This window comes from Schistocerca serialis, chromosome 8 (assembly GCF_023864345.2).
Source record: "Schistocerca serialis cubense isolate TAMUIC-IGC-003099 chromosome 8, iqSchSeri2.2, whole genome shotgun sequence".
Classification (NCBI taxonomy): Eukaryota; Metazoa; Arthropoda; class Insecta; order Orthoptera; family Acrididae; genus Schistocerca; species Schistocerca serialis.
In genome coordinates this window covers 548,766,033-548,784,933 of record NC_064645.1, presented here as the reverse complement: position 1 = coordinate 548,784,933, position 18,901 = coordinate 548,766,033, and the positions used below count along the sequence as shown (strand labels likewise).

Here is an 18,901-nt window from a genome sequence, read left to right as displayed (position 1 = left end):
GCGCATAAGATACTAGGCCGTTGGGAAACAGCACGGCGTTTCGTATTACCCTCCTGAACCCACCGATTCCATATTCTGCTAACAGTCACTGGATCTCGACCAACGCGAGCAGCAATGTCGCGATACGATAAACCGCAATCGCGATAGGCTACAATCCGACCTTTTTCGAAGTCGGAAACGTGATGGTACGCATTTCTCCTCCTTACACGAGGCATCAAAACAACGTTTCACCAGGCAACGCCGGTCAGCTGCTGTTTGTGTATGAGAAATCGGTTGGAAACTTTCTTTATGTCAGCACGTTGTAGGTGTCGCCACCGGCGCCAGCCTTGTGTGAATCCTACGAAAAGCTAATCATTTGCATTTCACAACATATTCTTCCTGTCGGTTAAATTTCGCGTCTGTAGCCCGTCATCTTCGTGGTGTAGCAAGTTTAATGGCCAGTAGTGTAATATTTCGAATAATAACATTCCATAACCTCATACAGGATCAAATTGTTAAGTAACTCATCTACATATACAATTACATCGATATACCGCAATCCACCTTACGGCGAGTGGCGGAGGTACCCTGAACCACTACCAATTATTTCCATCCCTGTTCCACTCGCAGAGTGAGGGAGACTGTCTACATGCCTCCGTATGAGCCCTAATTTATCTTACCTTACCTTTGTGGTCCTTACGCGTAATGTAGTAACACTTACATGTTGTTTGAACCTACCGGTAACGATCCTAGCAGCCCGCCTCTGAATTTCTTCGATGTTTTCCTTCAATCCGACCTGGTACGGATCCTAAACACTCGAGCAGTACTCAAGAATAGGTCGCACATGCGTCCTACATGCGGTTTCCTTTACAGATGAACCACACTTTTCTAGAGTTCTCCCAATAAACCCTAGTCGATCATTCGACTTTCCTATCGCAATCCTCACAAGCTCGTTTAATTTCATATCGCTTTGCAACGTTTATCCCAGATATTTAAACGTCGTTGTTTTGTGAACCGAGACACTGTGTATCCGAACATTTGTTTTTCCTACCCATCCGCTTTAAATTACATTTTTCTGCGTTCAGAGCTAGCCGTCATTCATCACAGCACCTAGAAATTTTTTCTAAGTCGTCTTGTACCTTCCTACAGTCACTCGACTTCGACACCTTAACGTACACCACAACATCATCAGCAGAAAACCGCAGATTGCAGTCCGCCAAATTATTTACGTATATAGAGAACAATAGCGGTCCTAACACACCTCCCTGGGGCACTCCTGACGATATCCTTGTCTCTGATGAACACTCGCAGTCGAGGTCAACATACTGGGTTCTATAACTTAAGAAGTATTCAAGCCAGTCACTTATCTCTGAACCTGTTCCACATGCTCGTACCTTCTTTAACAACCTGCAACGGGGTACCGTATCAAACATCTAGAAATATGGGCCGGCCGGAGTGACCGAGTGGTTCTAGGCGCTACAGTCTGGAACCGCGGGGTAGTTCTAAGTTCTAGGGGACTGATGACCTCAGAAGTTAAGTCCCATAGTACTCAGAGCCATTTGAACCATTTTAGAAATATGTCATCTGCCTGATTCCCTTCATCCATAGTTCGCAGTATATCATGTAAGAAAAGTGCAAGCTGAGTTTCGAATGAGCCATTCTTTCTAAAATCATGCTCATTTGTGGACATAAGCTTCTCAGTCTCAATAAAATTTATTATATTCGAACTGAGAATATGATCAATCCAAGCTATAATTTTCCGAGTTCAAAAGCGCTTAGTATTAACTTCTGCTTTGCAGTGTATTTATACCTGAATGAAATTTGCCATGAATAATATTCACTCTTTTAAACCAGTAGCTCAGTTCGTAAAATGAATATTACAAATAAGAATAATCTTCACAGAGGCTTCAAATCACTTACATTGATCCAGAAAATTGTCCAGCACTCAGGAAGATACATTTCCAGTAACTTGCCAGCAACCACAAAAAGCTTAAGTACTAATAAAATTCATTTAATCGGAACCTAAAGAATTTATTGGTGACCAAGTCCTCCAAATCCACTGATGAATATCTAAGTAGAGCCAACAGATGTTTATATGTTGCTAATACTCAAGGGACGCGTGTCCGTAAATTTAGTTGGTAGCTAAAATTATTCACTACAGACCAATGATGTTTATACATGCGAGTAGCCTCAGTCTCTCCCATTGTGCACTATGGTGTTTAGGCCGCGCTGGGTGAAAGTGGGTGGTTGTAGGTGACGAAAATTGTAATGCTGATTCGGCGCTGCCAACTCAAATTGCGAAGCGCAATCTCTGCCTAGCGCGTATTAGTAATATTTATAATTATCACAGGAAAAAAATAATGAAGGAAAAACTACTCTCGAAAATTGTGGTTCAGTTCCAGTTCAGCAATTAAAGGAGGAGTAATTAATATCTGTGTTTAAAAAAAAGGAAGGTGAAAATATATTGGAAAAATGCCCAAACGTAAAAACAACTTTTCGCGACCCTGTATAGTGTCGAAAAAACGAAAGGTGGCGCGGAACAACGAAACCGATGAAGAAAGAAGCATGTCTAGCAGTGTTCTCTTACATATAAGATATTTGTCCGTATAATGATTTTTAAAAAATAACGAAAAAGTCTTGCACCGCAGTTTTTTGTCATTATTACATTCATAAAACTACTGGCAGGAAACAAAAACGCCAGCGAAGCGGATTATTTTCAGCTGGTATCAAGTAATGCGGGTATTAGTTCAACCTGATTTCTGCATATCTTCAGCTCAATAACGTAATCAATGTAAATGAGGCTTGTAAAATGATTTACTGTCTGATAATGTATCTGTTTAATAGCCTAATATTTATAATCCCAGCATACTCGAAATTTCTAGTTGTTTACTCCTTTTTTAACGAAAACATGTTTCAGATTTTTTGACTTATTCCATATCCTTTAGGACTAGTTCGCTTGAGGTTTGTGGAAGGTACATTAATAAATCTCTTATTCTTTGTAAATGTGTATTGGGTATTCTTGTTTAATGACAATTCTCACAACCTTGATGATTTCCTCACTCGGCGTATCTATAGAACAAAAAGTACATCTAATGTGGTCTATATGTAGTATACTCTAGTCTAAGCTAATGTAATCGAAACTGTTCACTTTCTGTACTGTTTGGCCCACTGCAGACGTGCACCTTCACGTGCCGCTGTGAGAGACCACTGCTCAGTGGTCTTTTACGAGAGTTGTATTGCCTTAAGCATTTCATCTCATTTTCATCGACTCGCAAGTCGCCGAAGGGGATAGAAACATTTGCAGCAGCTGGACGAGTAATACCGGGCTTGGTCTCCCAGCCAGGAATGCCATAAATCATTTCAAATATTTTTTATGATGAACCGGACTCATAAAGTCCACTGCATGCAGTTCCCTTTTCAATGTTCGCGCCTGACATTGGTTCACATGGACTAGCATTCACTGCCAACAGCAATCCATGTCGGGTTTGGATCCGATTGATAGTGACAAGGCACTTCGCTTTCTTTCGGCGTGTTACGTGGCTGTGAGTGGTACATCATTCTTTGCACAGCCAGCATTGAGACATCAATCGGTCGAGAAACTTCATTCGCAGTGTGGTGGGGGGTACGTCCAAGCAGGGTGCTTCATTTCTGGCATTCTGCCACGTCTCCACGTTGACCCACTTCACTGCACAGCTTCCATACAACTGACTGCTGAATGCACATCACTGTCACCGTCATTAGTTACGGCAGCGGCGGAGGTTCAGGACCATTACATTCCACAATACGGGTGATTCAAAAAGAATACCACAACTTTAGGAATTTAAAACTCTGCAACGACAAAAGGCAGAGCTAAGCACTATCTGTTGGCGAATTAAGGGAGCTATAAAGTTTCATTTAGTTGTACATTTGTTCGCTTGAGGTGCTGCTGACTAGGCGTCAGCGTCAGTTGATGCTAAGATGGCGACCGCTCAACAGAAAGCTTTTTGTGTTATTGAGTACGGCAGAAGTGAGTCGACGACAGTTGTTCAGCGTGCATTTCGAACGAAGTATGGTGTTAAACCTCCTGATAGGTGGTGTATTAAACGTTGGTATAAACAGTTTACAGAGAATGGGTGTTTGTGCAAAGGGAAAAGTTCTGGACGGCCGAGAACGAGTGATGAAAATGTAGCACGCATCCAGCAAGCATTTGTTCGCAGCCCAGGAAAATCGACTCGCAGAGCTAGCAGAGAGCTGCAAATTCCACAATCAACTGTATGGAGAGCCCTACGAAAAAGGTTAGTTATGAAACCTGAACGTCAACTACCCGAGGCGATGGATCGGCCGCCAGGCAGCCCGTGACAGAGCACTTCATCACTGGCCTCCAAGAAGCCCTGATCTTACCCCCTGCGATTTTTCTTATGGGGGTATGTTAAGGATATGGTGTTTCGGCCACCTCTCCCAGCCACCATTGATGATTTAAAACGAGAAATAACAGCAGCTATCCAAACTGTTACGCCTGATATGCTACAGAAGAGTGTGGAACGAGTTGGAGTATCGGGTTGATATTGCTCGTGTGTCTGGAGGGGGCCATATTGAACATCTCTGAACTTGTTTTTGAGTGAAAAAAAAAAACCTTTTTAAATACTCTTTGTAATGATGTATAACAGAAGGTTATATTATGTTTCTTTCATTAAATAAACATTTTTTAAGTTGTGGTATTCTTTTTGAATCACCCTGTACATACAAATAAAAGTGGCAAAAATTTGGAAATTGGTGGTAAGTTCCTATGGGACCAAACTGGTGAGGTCATCGGTTCCTAGGCTAAACTAACTTACGCTAAAGACAACACACACCCATGCCCGAGGGAGGACTCGAACCTCCGACGGGAGGAGCCGCGCGAACCGTGGTAAGGCGCCCTAGACCGAGCGGCAAGCCACCGCAGCATAAAAGTGGTCCGCAGATCAGAGTTTCAGGGTACAAAGAAACACAGCGTAGGAAAGGAAATACAGTACTAACATGGCTACTGCAGGTGTTTAAAGTGACCACCATTCATCTCTAGGCACTTCTGGGCCTTGGTTAGCAAATTGCTAAGGCGGATCGAAACTGGACTGCTGCAATTGCTGCTGTCTCATCCGGAATGTTCCGCTCCAGTTCCTGAAGACTATGAGAGTTGTTGCGATACACCTTAGACTTGACGGCTCTTCACACAAAGTAATCGCACACTGACTGATCGGGTGATCTGGTTGGCCAGCTAGGGCCGTGACCAGACTCACCTCCGCTAACAACTCTGTCAGACGTGAAGTTAGTCCAAATGTGCTTCAAGGTTCGGCCAGCTGTATGGGCAATTGCTCCATCCTGTTGGAAGTAACTATGGGCTTTTCACCGTTAGTGTTGCCACAAATGGTTTCACAATGCTCTCAATGTAACGCGCCGAAGTCAGCGTCCGATGAAAGAAGATGGGACCAATAATGTGGCGTGCAGACACTGTACACGAAACCCCAACCTTCTGATCATGCAATAGTGTTTTGTGGGAGTTACGCGGATTCCCACTGCCCAGGACATGTGATTCTGTGAGTTGACATAACCACTCACGCAAAACCACGCTTCTTCACACATGAAAAAAATGACCAAGCCATTCACTGTGCTGGAGGCGCTGACGAGCATCTGCTGGTTTTAATGCATGACCGAGAGAGACGCGGCAGCGACGCATGGGTAGCTCCAGATGGAATATTCGTCCGCATGATCGGCATGATATATCGGTATCTTACGACAGGCGTCCGGTTGATTTGATAGAACTCTGAAACATTTTATAGTGGACTGCAGCCACATTTTCTGGTGAGCGGACATGTTTTGGAACGTTTTTTGACCTGTTCAAAAAAGATCCTGGCTGACGCGATTTTCAGACTAAGCGTTCCATGGCACTCTTTGCTGGCACTTTGACACCACTGAACTTCTCAGCAAACAACTAACCTCACCGTTTCCACGACTTTGTTGTCACGTAACTTTCCATAACGAACACCTGCTGCTCTAGTGTGAGTACATCGTCCGCTTTGCACCGTTCCACTCACACTGACACAGCCCGAACTATGCTCTGAACCGGTGTAGGTCGCCGGCCGCGGTGGTCTAGCGGTTCTAGGTGCTGAGTCCGGAGCCGCACGACTGCTACGGTCGCAGGTTCGAATCCTGCCTCGGGCATGGATGTGTGTGATGTCCTTAGGTTAGTTAGGTTTAAGTAGTTCTAAGTTCTAGGGGACTGATGACCATCGATGTTAAGTCCCATAGTGCTCAGAGCCATTTGAACCAACCGGTGTAGGTCAAATGGCGGGCGTACACATGGTGTGCGCGTCACGGGATGTGGTTATATGCATACATTAACCTCCAGTCGTATTCACTCTTCCAGACCACTTTTATTTGCCCCACCCTGTATAAATTAACTTGTAGATAAATAATGCACACGTATCACTAAAGGCAGAAAGCTGGATGAAATCAGATGCTAATAAGCAATGAAATACTGAATTCTCATAACAGATTTTGCTGAATACTTTTACTATCTCGACGTAATACCCATGGCTTCACCCAAGTATGTTTCCTTTCCTTCCGCCACTTTTTCTTCTAAATGCACTCACAGAGCAACTGTGGTACAAGCAACTGCAGCGCATAACAACAAGTTGTTGTTGTCCGCCATATTGAAATCTGACGAAAATTATGACGACAGTGTAATACCCCTTTTTAGTACCATGTCAAAGATCTTTGTCAAAGAAATATGATGGAGTACTACCGGCCTAAGGGCGAGACAGCATCACTGAATACGGTTGTAAATACGAGTATAACTAAAGTCAGGAAGGTCTTTTTGTTTAGCAAGAGCGATAAGAGACAGATTTAAGATTACTTGACAGATCATCTCGAAAATTTCATCACCAGCACTAACAGCGCTAAGCATCAAAGGACGAAGTTCACGAGCGTCGTACAAAACGCTTCAGACAAGTATGTAACGAGCAGAATTGTGAGGGATGGAAAACATCCACCGTGTCACCGTGTTTCGACAACGGTAATCAAACTAAGCCAAAAAGAGGACGGCTGTGCATGGAGCGTTCTGTCTACCGACTTGACAAAACATACTAAGAAGTTCTGGTCTTATGCTAAATCAGTGAATCAATCGAAGCCATCTGTCCAGACACTCCGTCATCTTAACGACACTGAAACAAAGAATAACAGAAAAAGGCCAAAATAGTAAAAGTCTTTTTCCAAAACTATTTCACAGAGGAAGATCACACTTTAGCTCCTCCTTTAAATCGTCGCACGAACGACAAAATGAAAGAATCGAAATAAGTGACTAAATGATAGAAAAGCAAATGAAATCGCTAAAGGAGGAAAGGCCACTGGACCTGACGAGACACCAGCTCGATTCTACACGGAGCATGCGAAAGAGCTTGCCCCTGTGTCAACGGGAGTGTACCGTTGGTCTCTTGACGGGCGAAGCGTTCCTAATGATTGGAAAAAGCACAGGTCATTCGTGTTTTCAGGAATGGTCGCCGAACAGACACACAAAAATATAGGTCTATGTCCCTGACGTTGGTCCTCTGTACAGTTCTGGAATACGTTTTATGCTCGTGTATTAGGAAATTTTTGGAGACCAAAAATCTCCTCTTTAGGGACCAACATGGGTTCCAAAAACAAAAATCGTCCAGGTGACACAGGATGCAGAAGGTACAGGCGCCCAGGTAGATACCGTGATCCATGACTTCCGAAAGGCATTCGGTACAGTGTGGAATATCAGACCAGCTGTATGACTGGATTCAAGAGTTTCTAGCAAACAGAGACCAGCACGTCATTCTGAACGGAGAGAAATCTACAGACGTAGAAGTAACTCCGGAAGTGCCGCCGAATACTGTAGGACAATTATGTTGCGCAATGTACCGGGTGGTTATAATTAAACTTTGCTTATTTAACACGGAAACTAATTACCGTACGAATACCAAACAAGGTAGCATTAATGTCAAGGACATGCGGAAGATAAATAATGCAGAATTAATTCAATTGAAACGCTTGTAATGAGCTGCTACGGTACATCATACCATTACATACCGGTACCATTACTGTAACAAAATGGGCTCAATATGGCAACCCATCAGTGTCGAGAAGAGGCTGAAAGCGCAGGATTGTATTCTGCACACCAGATCGAAGCATGTCCGTAGGTGTGCTGGCTACCTCTCTTGATATGCTGGGTTTCTATTCAGCACATGTGTAAATGTTCACCTTGTAAACCCTGTCCTTTAGGTAGCCCCACAATCAGATATCACAGGGAATGAGATTAAGTGATCGTACTGGCCAAGCATTTGGAAACTATCGGCTGTTAATTCGAGCAGGAGCGTATCACAGTAATGCTGGCCAATCACATTGCACGTCTTGTTCCTTGAGCGCCAACCTGTTCAGAAAGAATGGGCCAATAATGAACGTAGCCGTGAAGCCACAACATACGGTGACACGTTCACCACACAGAGGAACTTCATGCACCGTGACTGGTGGTGAAGATCCTCACACTTGGCAGTTGTGCGTGTGTTCAGTGAAAAATGAGCTTCATCTGTCCGTAGGATGGTGCAGGGCCAACCCTCGTCAACTTCAATCCTTGCGAGAAAGTGGAGAGCGAAGTCAACACGTCGTTGTGCGTCCTGTGGTGCAAGCTGCTGTACGATATGGATCTTGTACGGATACCACTTGAGAATGGTGAAGCATCTTCCGTACAGTGGACCACGGGATGTTCAACTGTCATGACACAGCACGCGCGCTGTCTGAAGATTGGAAACAGCTCGCAGCGTTGTCTGCCACAGAACAGCGATTTCATGAACCACCTGTGGTGCAACAGGTAGTTGGCCTCTTTCCAGAGCAACGCCCAGTTCTCCAGTTGATTAGAAATTCTTCATTATGCTCCGCACAGCAGGTGGAGAAAGAGGACCCTTCCGTAATCCTTTCAGCAGGCGATATTCTCGAAGTGCAGCCGCAGCATTACTGTTGTTTTGATAATAGAGCACCAATAATGCCCTGCTCCTTTCGTCCAAGCTCATATTGAGACGTCAACAAGAGCACTTCGACTAGTCAGGTGTGTGAGACTACGAATCACGGTGCCTGATCACGGCACCTGGTGGCCATAGTTGGAACTGGACGGTGGCGCTGTGACGCATAGAAATCATGCTCCCCATACCTTGGACACTATTGCTACCAAGTTTGGTACTCGTACGATAATAACTTTCCGTGTGATAACGTGTTAAATAGGGAACATTTAACTGTAGCCACCCGGTATATAAACAGTTGGCAAATGACGCAACCACCCACAAATAGTTTTTGAGTGTTTTCGTCTACCATGTTAGTCGTCAGATGGCTAACAATTTTCGTTAGGTAGAGTTTGGGTTGACAGCATGTAGTTTGCTGGACACTGCACAAGAATATTTGATTATTTAGTGGCACTTTATTCTCTGTTTCATTAATAAAAATACGCTAAAGTGCTTGCAATATATGAGGCAAAATACTTGTGTTCACTTATATACATTCCAGCTGGTGGCGGTTCGTTTTGTTGTGGTCCATTCAAAAAGTATTTGTGGCTGGTTGCTTAATTCACCAAGTATCATTAACAGGCGCGAAATTCAGAAGATCCAACGCGGATAATAACAATATATATATAACCTATTAGATAACATCGGAAGTTCCATGAGCCTTTTCGTGGATGATGCTGTTGTATACAGAGAAGTTGCGACACTACAAAATTGTAGGGAAATGCAAGAAGACCTGTGGAGGATCGACGTGAGGCTCAATGAGTTGCAACTGATCCTCAACATGAACAATTGTAAGGTATTGCGAAGACGTAGATAGAAAGACCCTTTACTGCATGATTACACAACTACAGAACAATTGCTGCAAGCAGATACTTCCATAAAACATCTAGGAGTTTGCCTACGAAGAGACCTGAAATGGAGCGAGAATCCTCACGAAAGTGTGCCACAGCGGCCGGCATGCAATTCTCCATGGACGCACCAGCACATCAGGGATTCAATGCAACAATGGGTTGATGGATGTATCTTTGCTAATGGAGGGCATTTTTAACATCTCATTTAGGAAAGTGTTTCACAGTGTGCTGTTCAGTTTTTTTCTTGTGTGTTTCACGTGAGTAAACTCTTGAAGAGTTGTAGAAACTGATCTCTAACATGGAAATAAGGCGTTTCCCGATCCATGTTCAAATGTTCAATCCCGGGTCCGGCCATCCTGATTTAGTTTTTTATGGTTTCCCTACATCGCTCCAGGCAAATTCCGGGATGGTTCCACTGAAAGGGCACGGCCGACTTCCATCCCCGTCCTTCCCTAATCCTTTGGGGCCGATGACCTCGCTGTTTGGTCTCTTCCCCCAACCAGCCCAACCCAAATGTTCAAATGTGTGTGAAATCTTATGGGACTTAACTGCTAAGGTCATCAGTCCCTAAGCTTACACTGGATTAACATAAATTATCCTAAGGACAAACAGACACACCCATGCCTCAGGGAGGACTCGAACCTCCGCCGGGACCCGATCCATGTCCGTGAACATATTTTCTTTCTGTACGTCTGAAGAACGTTTCGTGATGGTTTGGCCGTAGGTTTGGTTTCACCCTGTAGAGAGCACTTCGTGTATCAGGTACACAGTGATGAGGAGACTGGAAGAAGGTAGAGAGAGATGGATGATGATGGATGATAATGCATGATGATGATGATGATGGTGATGTTTGCTTTGCGGGTCGCTTAACTGCACTGTTATCAGCACCCGTACAAATTCCCAATCTTTACACAGTCCGATCTCGCCACTTCTATGAATCATGATGAAATGACGAGGACAACTCAAACACCCAGTCCCCAGGCGGAGAAAATCCCCCCCCCCCCCCTGGAGAGAGATGCAGAACGGTACCATACCAATCTTCGAAACGTCAACAATCGATTGAGTCCAACGCCAAAAAACCAAAGATTTAAAGACATGTCGGTAGCTTACCTGTGAAAGAGGTAGAAGACGACATTGCTGCTGCAGTTGGTGGACAACTCCAGGGTGCACGGACCAATCACCCATTCAGGTTGCACTCCAGCCGTTGCTGCCAAAACACAAACATTCCATCTTTACTGGCGTCTTCTGCAAAGTTTCAGACTACTCTACGTGCTGCACTTTCATAACAACACATTGAAGAAACGTTGGAGTTCCTTTAGCAAGCTCCGAAAGGTTAACGAGTATCCTTTTCGGTGGTGGCAGCGGGCGTTGGGACAGGTTGTCACGACTAACGGACCTCCGTCGAGGTTCGTTTCTTAAGTACACTGCTGGGCTATAAAACTGGAGCACCGCGACTGCGGAATGCAGAGAACGTCAGTTTGGTGTAAGATGTACTACATGCTCAGATATGCAAATGGTTAGCATTCCAGCGCAACCACTCAACGCCTTTGGGAGTGGCGCCATCTGCGTTTTCTATACAAAGAAATACTACAGAGCGCGTTTTTCATTCTGAAATCGCATTGTAGTGTTCGTAGTTGGTGAGAGGATGAGGCTAGCTCTGGTGTAAGAAGGAGAGACGCCTGCCAGCACTTGCTGTCGTTCTGAGTATCGACGCTGCAGTCTGTCGTTCCGCAATGTCGCTGCTCGGAATGGCCGGCACGCCACGAGTCGTAAGAATGTGGAGTATATGGACTGAGGAGAGACACTCTGAAAGTCATAGAACAGGGCCGGCCACGGCGTGTCAAAGTTCAAGCGTGCAGCGTCTGTGGGCCGCGTGTGGGCGAAGGCCCGACATGGCACTCGGGTTTGCTCGGCCCTTCTCGGAAGTTCTCGGAACAGCGCCACGTTTCATGTAACATTGCGGTGCGGCGTTTTTCGGTCGGCACAACTCTCTGAGTTCGGCAGAATCGTGGTGTCAGCACTGTTTTGCTACTTGTTCCTGGTATGGAGGACATTCACAGGTCCAGTGGCTGTTTGCAAAAAAGAGGCAGTCTAGGGATCTAACGTCACAATCCTTTAAAATGAATGGGACTGACAGAAGAGAGGGATGACAATTCTCAATTCGCATAAGCGATGGATAGTGCTTATTTGCCATGAAATGACGTTACAATACCACGCAGACACAATTTAAATATTTAGATGACAGTAAAAGAACGAAAAATTACAACGATCCACAAGACGGGATTCAGTGTCTTGTACATCAAAAAGCACTTTTTGAGGAATTTGCAGGCATGCAGCATGGAAAGATATTGGTGGTATCAACAGTAAGTTTTCTGATTACTCCACTGTGAGTTGTAACTGTTTTCGATGGAACTGAATGGAGAGTATGGAGACTTTATTTATTACTGTAAAATACGTTGGTTAAGTCTCAGGCACCTCGGTTTTAGCAAGATGTAACATTTACTATGGTAGGATGTACAGAGAGGCCATAGATAAACAAAGCACAAAAACAATTTCAACAGAAAAGGAGAAGGATTGAAATTAGGCATGTTGTGTGCCTTAGTGTTAAAAAAAAAATGAACACTGCCAACTGTTCCCCATTACAAGCTCCACAACATATGTCGGAGCGACTCCACGAGCTTAAGTAGCAGTCTGATGACGTCAGGAACCGACCGTTGCGTAGATATAATCAGTTCAGCTTGCTGAATTTGGCTGAGTCTGTAACAGCTTTCTGAGTCATTACAGCCACTGACGGTGCGTGCAGCATTGGAAGACGAAACGTTAGGCAGAGAATTATGTCCTGGACCACGGCCTAAGGCCCATAATACACATATCAGCAATATTTGTAATTTATATTTTTTCCAAAAATATTGTGACACATTTAGCCGCGAAATGTTCCCTGGAAAAACCTGCCAGTCAAACTTTTGAATAATTCCGCAATTTGTATACCAACTGTGACATCCAGTGCAAAGGAGCGTCATGGTTTTGAGAATCAGAATTCTTGTCCAAACCGCCGTTGTTCATACTGTCAGTCAGATTCTCTCTACAACCACGAAGACATTTCTTCCATAACTCACTACCGGCGTCAGACAGAGCTCTGAAAAATAACGATGTCCGTGACAGATGTTGATAGACTCTGGTTATGTGTAGAGCCTTCTCCGATCCATGGTATATACTACATTTGCAGCAAATGTACTGTCGCACTGGTCATAAACCATGTAAAGATGCAAAATGTGTATTATATTCTGAATTTACGAGTATATTATGTTATTGTCACATATAGCAAAGGAAATATTACATGGTGAAACAGAAAAACAGGAACTTTTGAAACACCCAATAGAAATAGAAAAAAACAGGAGGAAACTTTTGCTGAGAGCATTTGAATCATCACAACTTGCCTTTTAAGAGGTAGTAATCCAAATTATATATATATATATATATATATATATATATATATATATATATATATATTATGAGGGCTGGAACTTAAATAGCGGCAACTATTTGTTCACAACCGATACAAAACAGTTACATGTTTGCACCTGTTACTGCCCTTCAGAGTAGTCACCAGCGTTATCTAGAAACCGTTGCCAGCGATGTGGAAGGCGTAGTATACCGTTAGCAGAGTTTAAGTTCCAAACCTCGTATATAATATTATATACCGGTATATAATATTATATCATGTTTGAATATTATATCCATATTCTCAGTAAGAATATAATAAATTTCCTAGAGGCCGAAAAGCTAGCTTTTGTTCTCGAATCAGCACGGTTTTAGAGAGTAGCATGCGCGCGAAATTCAGTTTGTCCTTTTCTCACATGATATACTGAGAACTATGGATGAAGGGCAACAGACAGGTTACACTATTCTAGATTTCTGGAAAGCATCTGTCACAGTGCCGCACAGCAGACTGTTAACGAAGGTACGAGCATATGGGAAAGGTTCCCAGACATGGGAGTGGCTCGAAGACTTATTGAGTAATAGACCCTATTACGTTGTCCTCGACGTTGAGTGTTCAGCACAGACAAGGGTATGGTCAGGTGTGTCCCATGGAAGTGTGATAGGGCCTCTACTTTTTTTCAGTACTCATAAATAATCTAGCGGACAGTGTGGATAGCTACTTGTGATTGTTTGCTGATGATACTCTGGTGTACGGGATGGTGTCGAGGTTGAGTGACTGTAGGAGGATACAACAACGTCGTAGTTGATGTAATGCATGGCAGCTAATTCTAAATTTACAAAAATATACTTTAATGCGGATGAGCAGGAAAAACAGACCGGTAATGTTCGGATACAGCATTAGCAGTGTCCTGCTTGACATCTACATCTACATCTACATTTATACTCCGCAAGCCACCCAACGGTGTGTGGCGGAGGGCACTTTACGTGCCACTGTCATTACCTCCTTTTCCTGTTCCAGTCGCGTATGGTTCGCGGGAAGAACGACTGTCTGAAAGCCTCCGTGCGCGCTCTAATCTCTCTAATTTTACATTCGTAATCTCCTCGGGAGGTATAAGTAGGGGGAAGCAATATATTCGATACCTCATCCAGAAACGCACCCTCTCGAAACCTGGCGAGCAAGCTACACCGCGATGCAGAGCGCCTCTCTTGCAGAGTCTGCCACTTGAGTTTATTGAACATCTCCGTAACGCTATCACGGTTACCAAATAACCCTGTGACGAAACGCGCCGCTCTTCTTTGGATCTTCTCTATCTCCTCCGTCAAACCGATCTGGTTCGGATCCCACACTGATGAGCAATACTCAAGTATAGGTCGAACGAGTGTTTTATAAGCCGCCTCCTTTGTTGATGGACTACATTTTCTAAGCACTCTCCCAATGAATCTCAACCTGGTACCCGCCTTACCAACCATTAATTTTATATGATCATTCCACTTCAAATCGTTCCGCACGCATACTCCCAGATATTTTACAGAAGTAATTGCTACCAGTGTTTGTTCCGCTAGCATATAATCATACAGTAAAGGATCCTTCTTTCTATGTATTCGCAATACATTACATTTGTCTATGTTAAGGGACAGTTGCCACTCCCTGCACCAAGTGCCTATCCGCTGCAGATCTTCCTGCATTTCGCTACAATTTTCTAATGCTGCAACTTCTCTGTATACTACAGCATCATCCGCGAAGAGCCGCATGGAACTTCCGACACTATCTACTAGGTCATTTATATATATTGGGAAAAGCAATGGTCCCATAACACTCCCCTGTGGCACGCCAGAGGTTAATTTAACGTCTGTAGACGTCTCTCCATTGATAACAACATGCTGTGTTCTGTTTGCTAAAAACTCTTCAATCCAGCCACACAGCTGGTCTGATATTCCGTAGGCTCTTACTTTGTTTATCAGGCGACAGTGCGGAACTGTATCGAACGCCTTCCGGAAGTCAAGAAAAATAGCATCTACCTGGGAGCCTGTATCTAATATTTTCTGGGTCTCATGAACAAATAAAGCGAGTTGGGTCTCACACGATCGCTGTTTCCGGAATCCATGTTGATTCCTACATAGTAGATTCTGGGTTTCCAAAAACGACATGATACTCGAGCAAAAAACATGTTCTAAAATTCTACAACAGATCGACGTGAGAGATATAGGTCTATAGTTTTGCGCATCTGCTCGACGACCCTTCTTGAAGACTGGGACTACCTGTGCTCTTTTCCAATCATTTGGAACCCTCCGTTCCTCTAGAGACTTGCGGTACACGGCTGTTAGAAGGCGGGCAAGTTCTTTCGCGTAATCCGTGTAGAATCGAATTGGTATCCCGTCAGGTCCAGTGGACTTTCCTCTATTGAGTGATTCCAGTTGCTTTTCTATTCCTTGGACACTTATTTCGAAGTCAGCCATTTTTTCGTTTGTGCGAGGATTTAGAGAAGGAACTGCAGTGCGGTCTTCCTCTGTGAAACAGCTTTGGAAAAAGGTGTTTAGTATTTCAGCTTTACGCGTGTCATCCTCTGTTTCAATGCCATCATCATCCCGGAGTGTCTGGATATGCTGTTTCGAGCCACTTACTGATTTAACGTAAGACCAGAACTTCCTAGGATTTTCTGTCAAGTCGGTACATAGAATTTTACTTTCGAATTCACTGAACGCTTCACGCATAGCCCTCCTTACGCTAACTTTGACATCGTTTAGCTTCTGTTTGTCTGAGAGGTTTTGGCTGCGTTTAAACTTGGAGTGAAGCTCTCTTTGCTTTCGCAGTAGTTTCCTAACTTTGTTGTTATACCACGGTGGGTTTTTCCCGTCCCTCACAGTTTTACTCGTCACGTACCTGTCTGAAACGCATTTAACGATTGTCTTGAACTTTTTCCATAAACACTCAACATTGTCAGTGTCGGAACAGAAATTTTCGTTTTGATCTGTTAGGTAGTCTGAAATCTGCCTTCTATTACCTCCCTTAAATATATGGGCCTAACGTTGCAAAGCGGTATGAAATGAACGAGCATGTGAAAATTGCGGTAGCGTAGGCATATGGTCGACTTCGGTTTAGTGGGAGAATTTTGGGAAAGTGTGTTTCATCTGTGAAAAAGACCACATACAGGACATCAGTGCGACCTATTCTTGAATACTGATCGAGTGTTTGGGATCCGCAACAGGTCGGATTAAAAGAAGACATAGAAGCGATTCAGAGGTGTTGTTACCGGTAGGTTCTAACTACACGCAGTATTACGGGGATGCTTCGGGAACTCAAATGGATATCACTGGAGGAAAGGCGACGTTCGAGAAACGCTTGGGGATTATTTAGAGAACCGGAATTTATAGGTGACTGCACGTCCTTTCTACTGCCACCAACGTACGTTTTGAGTAAGGACCACGAAGATAAGATGCGAGAAATCGGGGCTTATATAGAGGCATACATATAGTCGTTTTTGCCTCACTCTATTTGCAAATGGAATGCCGGCCGCGGTGGCCGTGCCGTTCTAGGCGCTCAGTCCGGAACCGTGGGACTGCTACGGTCGCAGGTTCGAATCCTGCCTCGGGCATGGATATGTGTGATGTCCTTAGGTTAGTTAGGTTTAAGTAGTTCTAAGTTCTAGGGGAGTGATGACCTAAGATGTTAAGTCCCATAGTGCTCAGAGCCATTTGCAAATGGAATAGGAAACCAAATAACTAGTAGTGGTACAGGGAACCCTCCGCCACGCACCGTACGGTGGCTTGCCAAGTATGTATGTACACTAGTGTCCAAAATTAAAGCAACAAACGGAAATTTTCCAAAGTTGCGTTTATTTTGCCACAAAACAGTATAACCAGGTGAAAGCAAAGCAGAAACAATGTAAAGAATATAGAACGTAAACTAAAGCAACATGCATAGCGGTAAACAAAAATGTTCGTTTTTTTTTCAACTAAGCGGATTTGCACACACATGCCGACAATTGTTTAATGTGCTGAGTATGGGGTGTGACCACCTCTGGCAGCAATACAGGCCTGACAACGACGGGACATGCTGCGAATGAAGTCATCAGTGTCTTGTTGAGGCAACAACGCCCATTGTTCGTGCAGAAGTGCTCGTTAGCCTTGGGGTGTGGTTGGTGGATGCTTACGTGATGCAACCCGTCTCCTTAGTGCATCTCAGATATGCTCTATGGGAATAAGTATGAAGTATGGTATCGGGAGAGCGAGGAGGCCACGCCATGTGTGCAATATCTCTTGTTTCCAAGAAACCATCAACCACACTTGCTCTGAAAGGTCGAGCATTATCAGTACGGAGTCTGGGCCTACAGCGCCTCGCAGCAATCGCACGAGGTCTCAAGATCTCATCACGCTACCTGGCAGCAGTTAAACTTTGCAGATTCAACCGTAGAAGTTCATGTAGAGATGCTCGAGTGGTCAACATAATCCCTGTCCACACAATTGTTGTTGTTGTTGTTGTGGTCTTCAGTCCTGAGACTGGTTTGATGCAGCTCTCCATGCTACTCTATCCTGTGCAAGCTTTTTCATCTCCCAGTACCTACTGCAACCTACATCCTTCTGAATCTGCTTAGCGTATTCATCTCTTGGTCTCCCTCTACGATTTTTACCCTCCACGCTGCCCTCCAATACTAAATTGGTGATCCCTTGATGCCTCAGAACATGTCCTACCAACCGATCCCTTCTTCTGGTCAAGTTGTGCAACAAACTTCTCTCCTCCCCAATCCTATTCAATACTTCCTCATTAGTTATGTGATCTACCCATCTAATCTTCAGCATTCTTCTGTAGCACCACATTTCGAAAGCTTCTATTCTCTTCGTGTCCAAACTATTTATCGTCCATGTTTCACTTCCATACATGGCTACACTCCATACAAATACTTTCAGAAATGACTTCCTGACACTTAAATCAATACTGGATGTTAACAAATTTCTCTTCTTCAGAAACGCTTTCCTTGCCATTGCCAGCCTACATTTTATATCCTCTCTACTTCGACCATCATCAGTTATTTTGCTCCCCAAATAGCAAAACTCCTTTACTACTTTAAGTGCCTCATTTCCTAATCTAATTCCCTCAGCATCACCCGACTTAATTAGACTACATTCCATTATCCTTGTTTTGCTTTTGTTGATGTTCATCTTATATCCTCCTTTCAAGACACTGTCCATTCCATTCAACTGCTCTTCCAAGTCCTTTGCTGTCTCTGACAGAATTACAATGTCATCGGCGAACCTCAAAGTTTTTATTTCTTCTCCATGAATTTTAATACCTACTCCGAATTTTTCTTTTGTTTCCTTTACTGCTTGCTCAATATACAGATTGAACAACATCGGGGAGAGGCTACAACCCTGTCTTACTCCCTTCCCAACCACTGCTTCCCTTTCATGTCCCTCGACTCTTATAACTGCCATCTGGTTTCTGTACAAATTGTATATAGCCTTTCGCTCCCTGTATTTTACCCTTGCCACCTTTAGAATTTGAAAGAGAGTATTCCAGTCAACATTGTCAAAAGCTTTCTCTAAGTCTACAAATGCTAGAAACGTAGGTTTGCCTTTCCTTAATCTTTCTTCTAAGATAAGTCGTAA

General features: G+C 43.9%; 1 protein-coding gene across 1 annotated transcript in view; it reads right to left on the bottom strand.

The window, feature by feature from the left end:
• Positions 1–18,901, bottom strand: part of LOC126416368 (pancreatic triacylglycerol lipase-like) — a 247,527-nt gene that overhangs the window by 174,795 nt on the left and 53,831 nt on the right. The window contains exon 2 of the mRNA XM_050084048.1: positions 10,967–11,063. Within this exon, the coding sequence (XP_049940005.1) occupies positions 10,967–11,063 (97 nt within the window). The remainder of the gene's footprint in view (positions 1–10,966; positions 11,064–18,901) is intronic.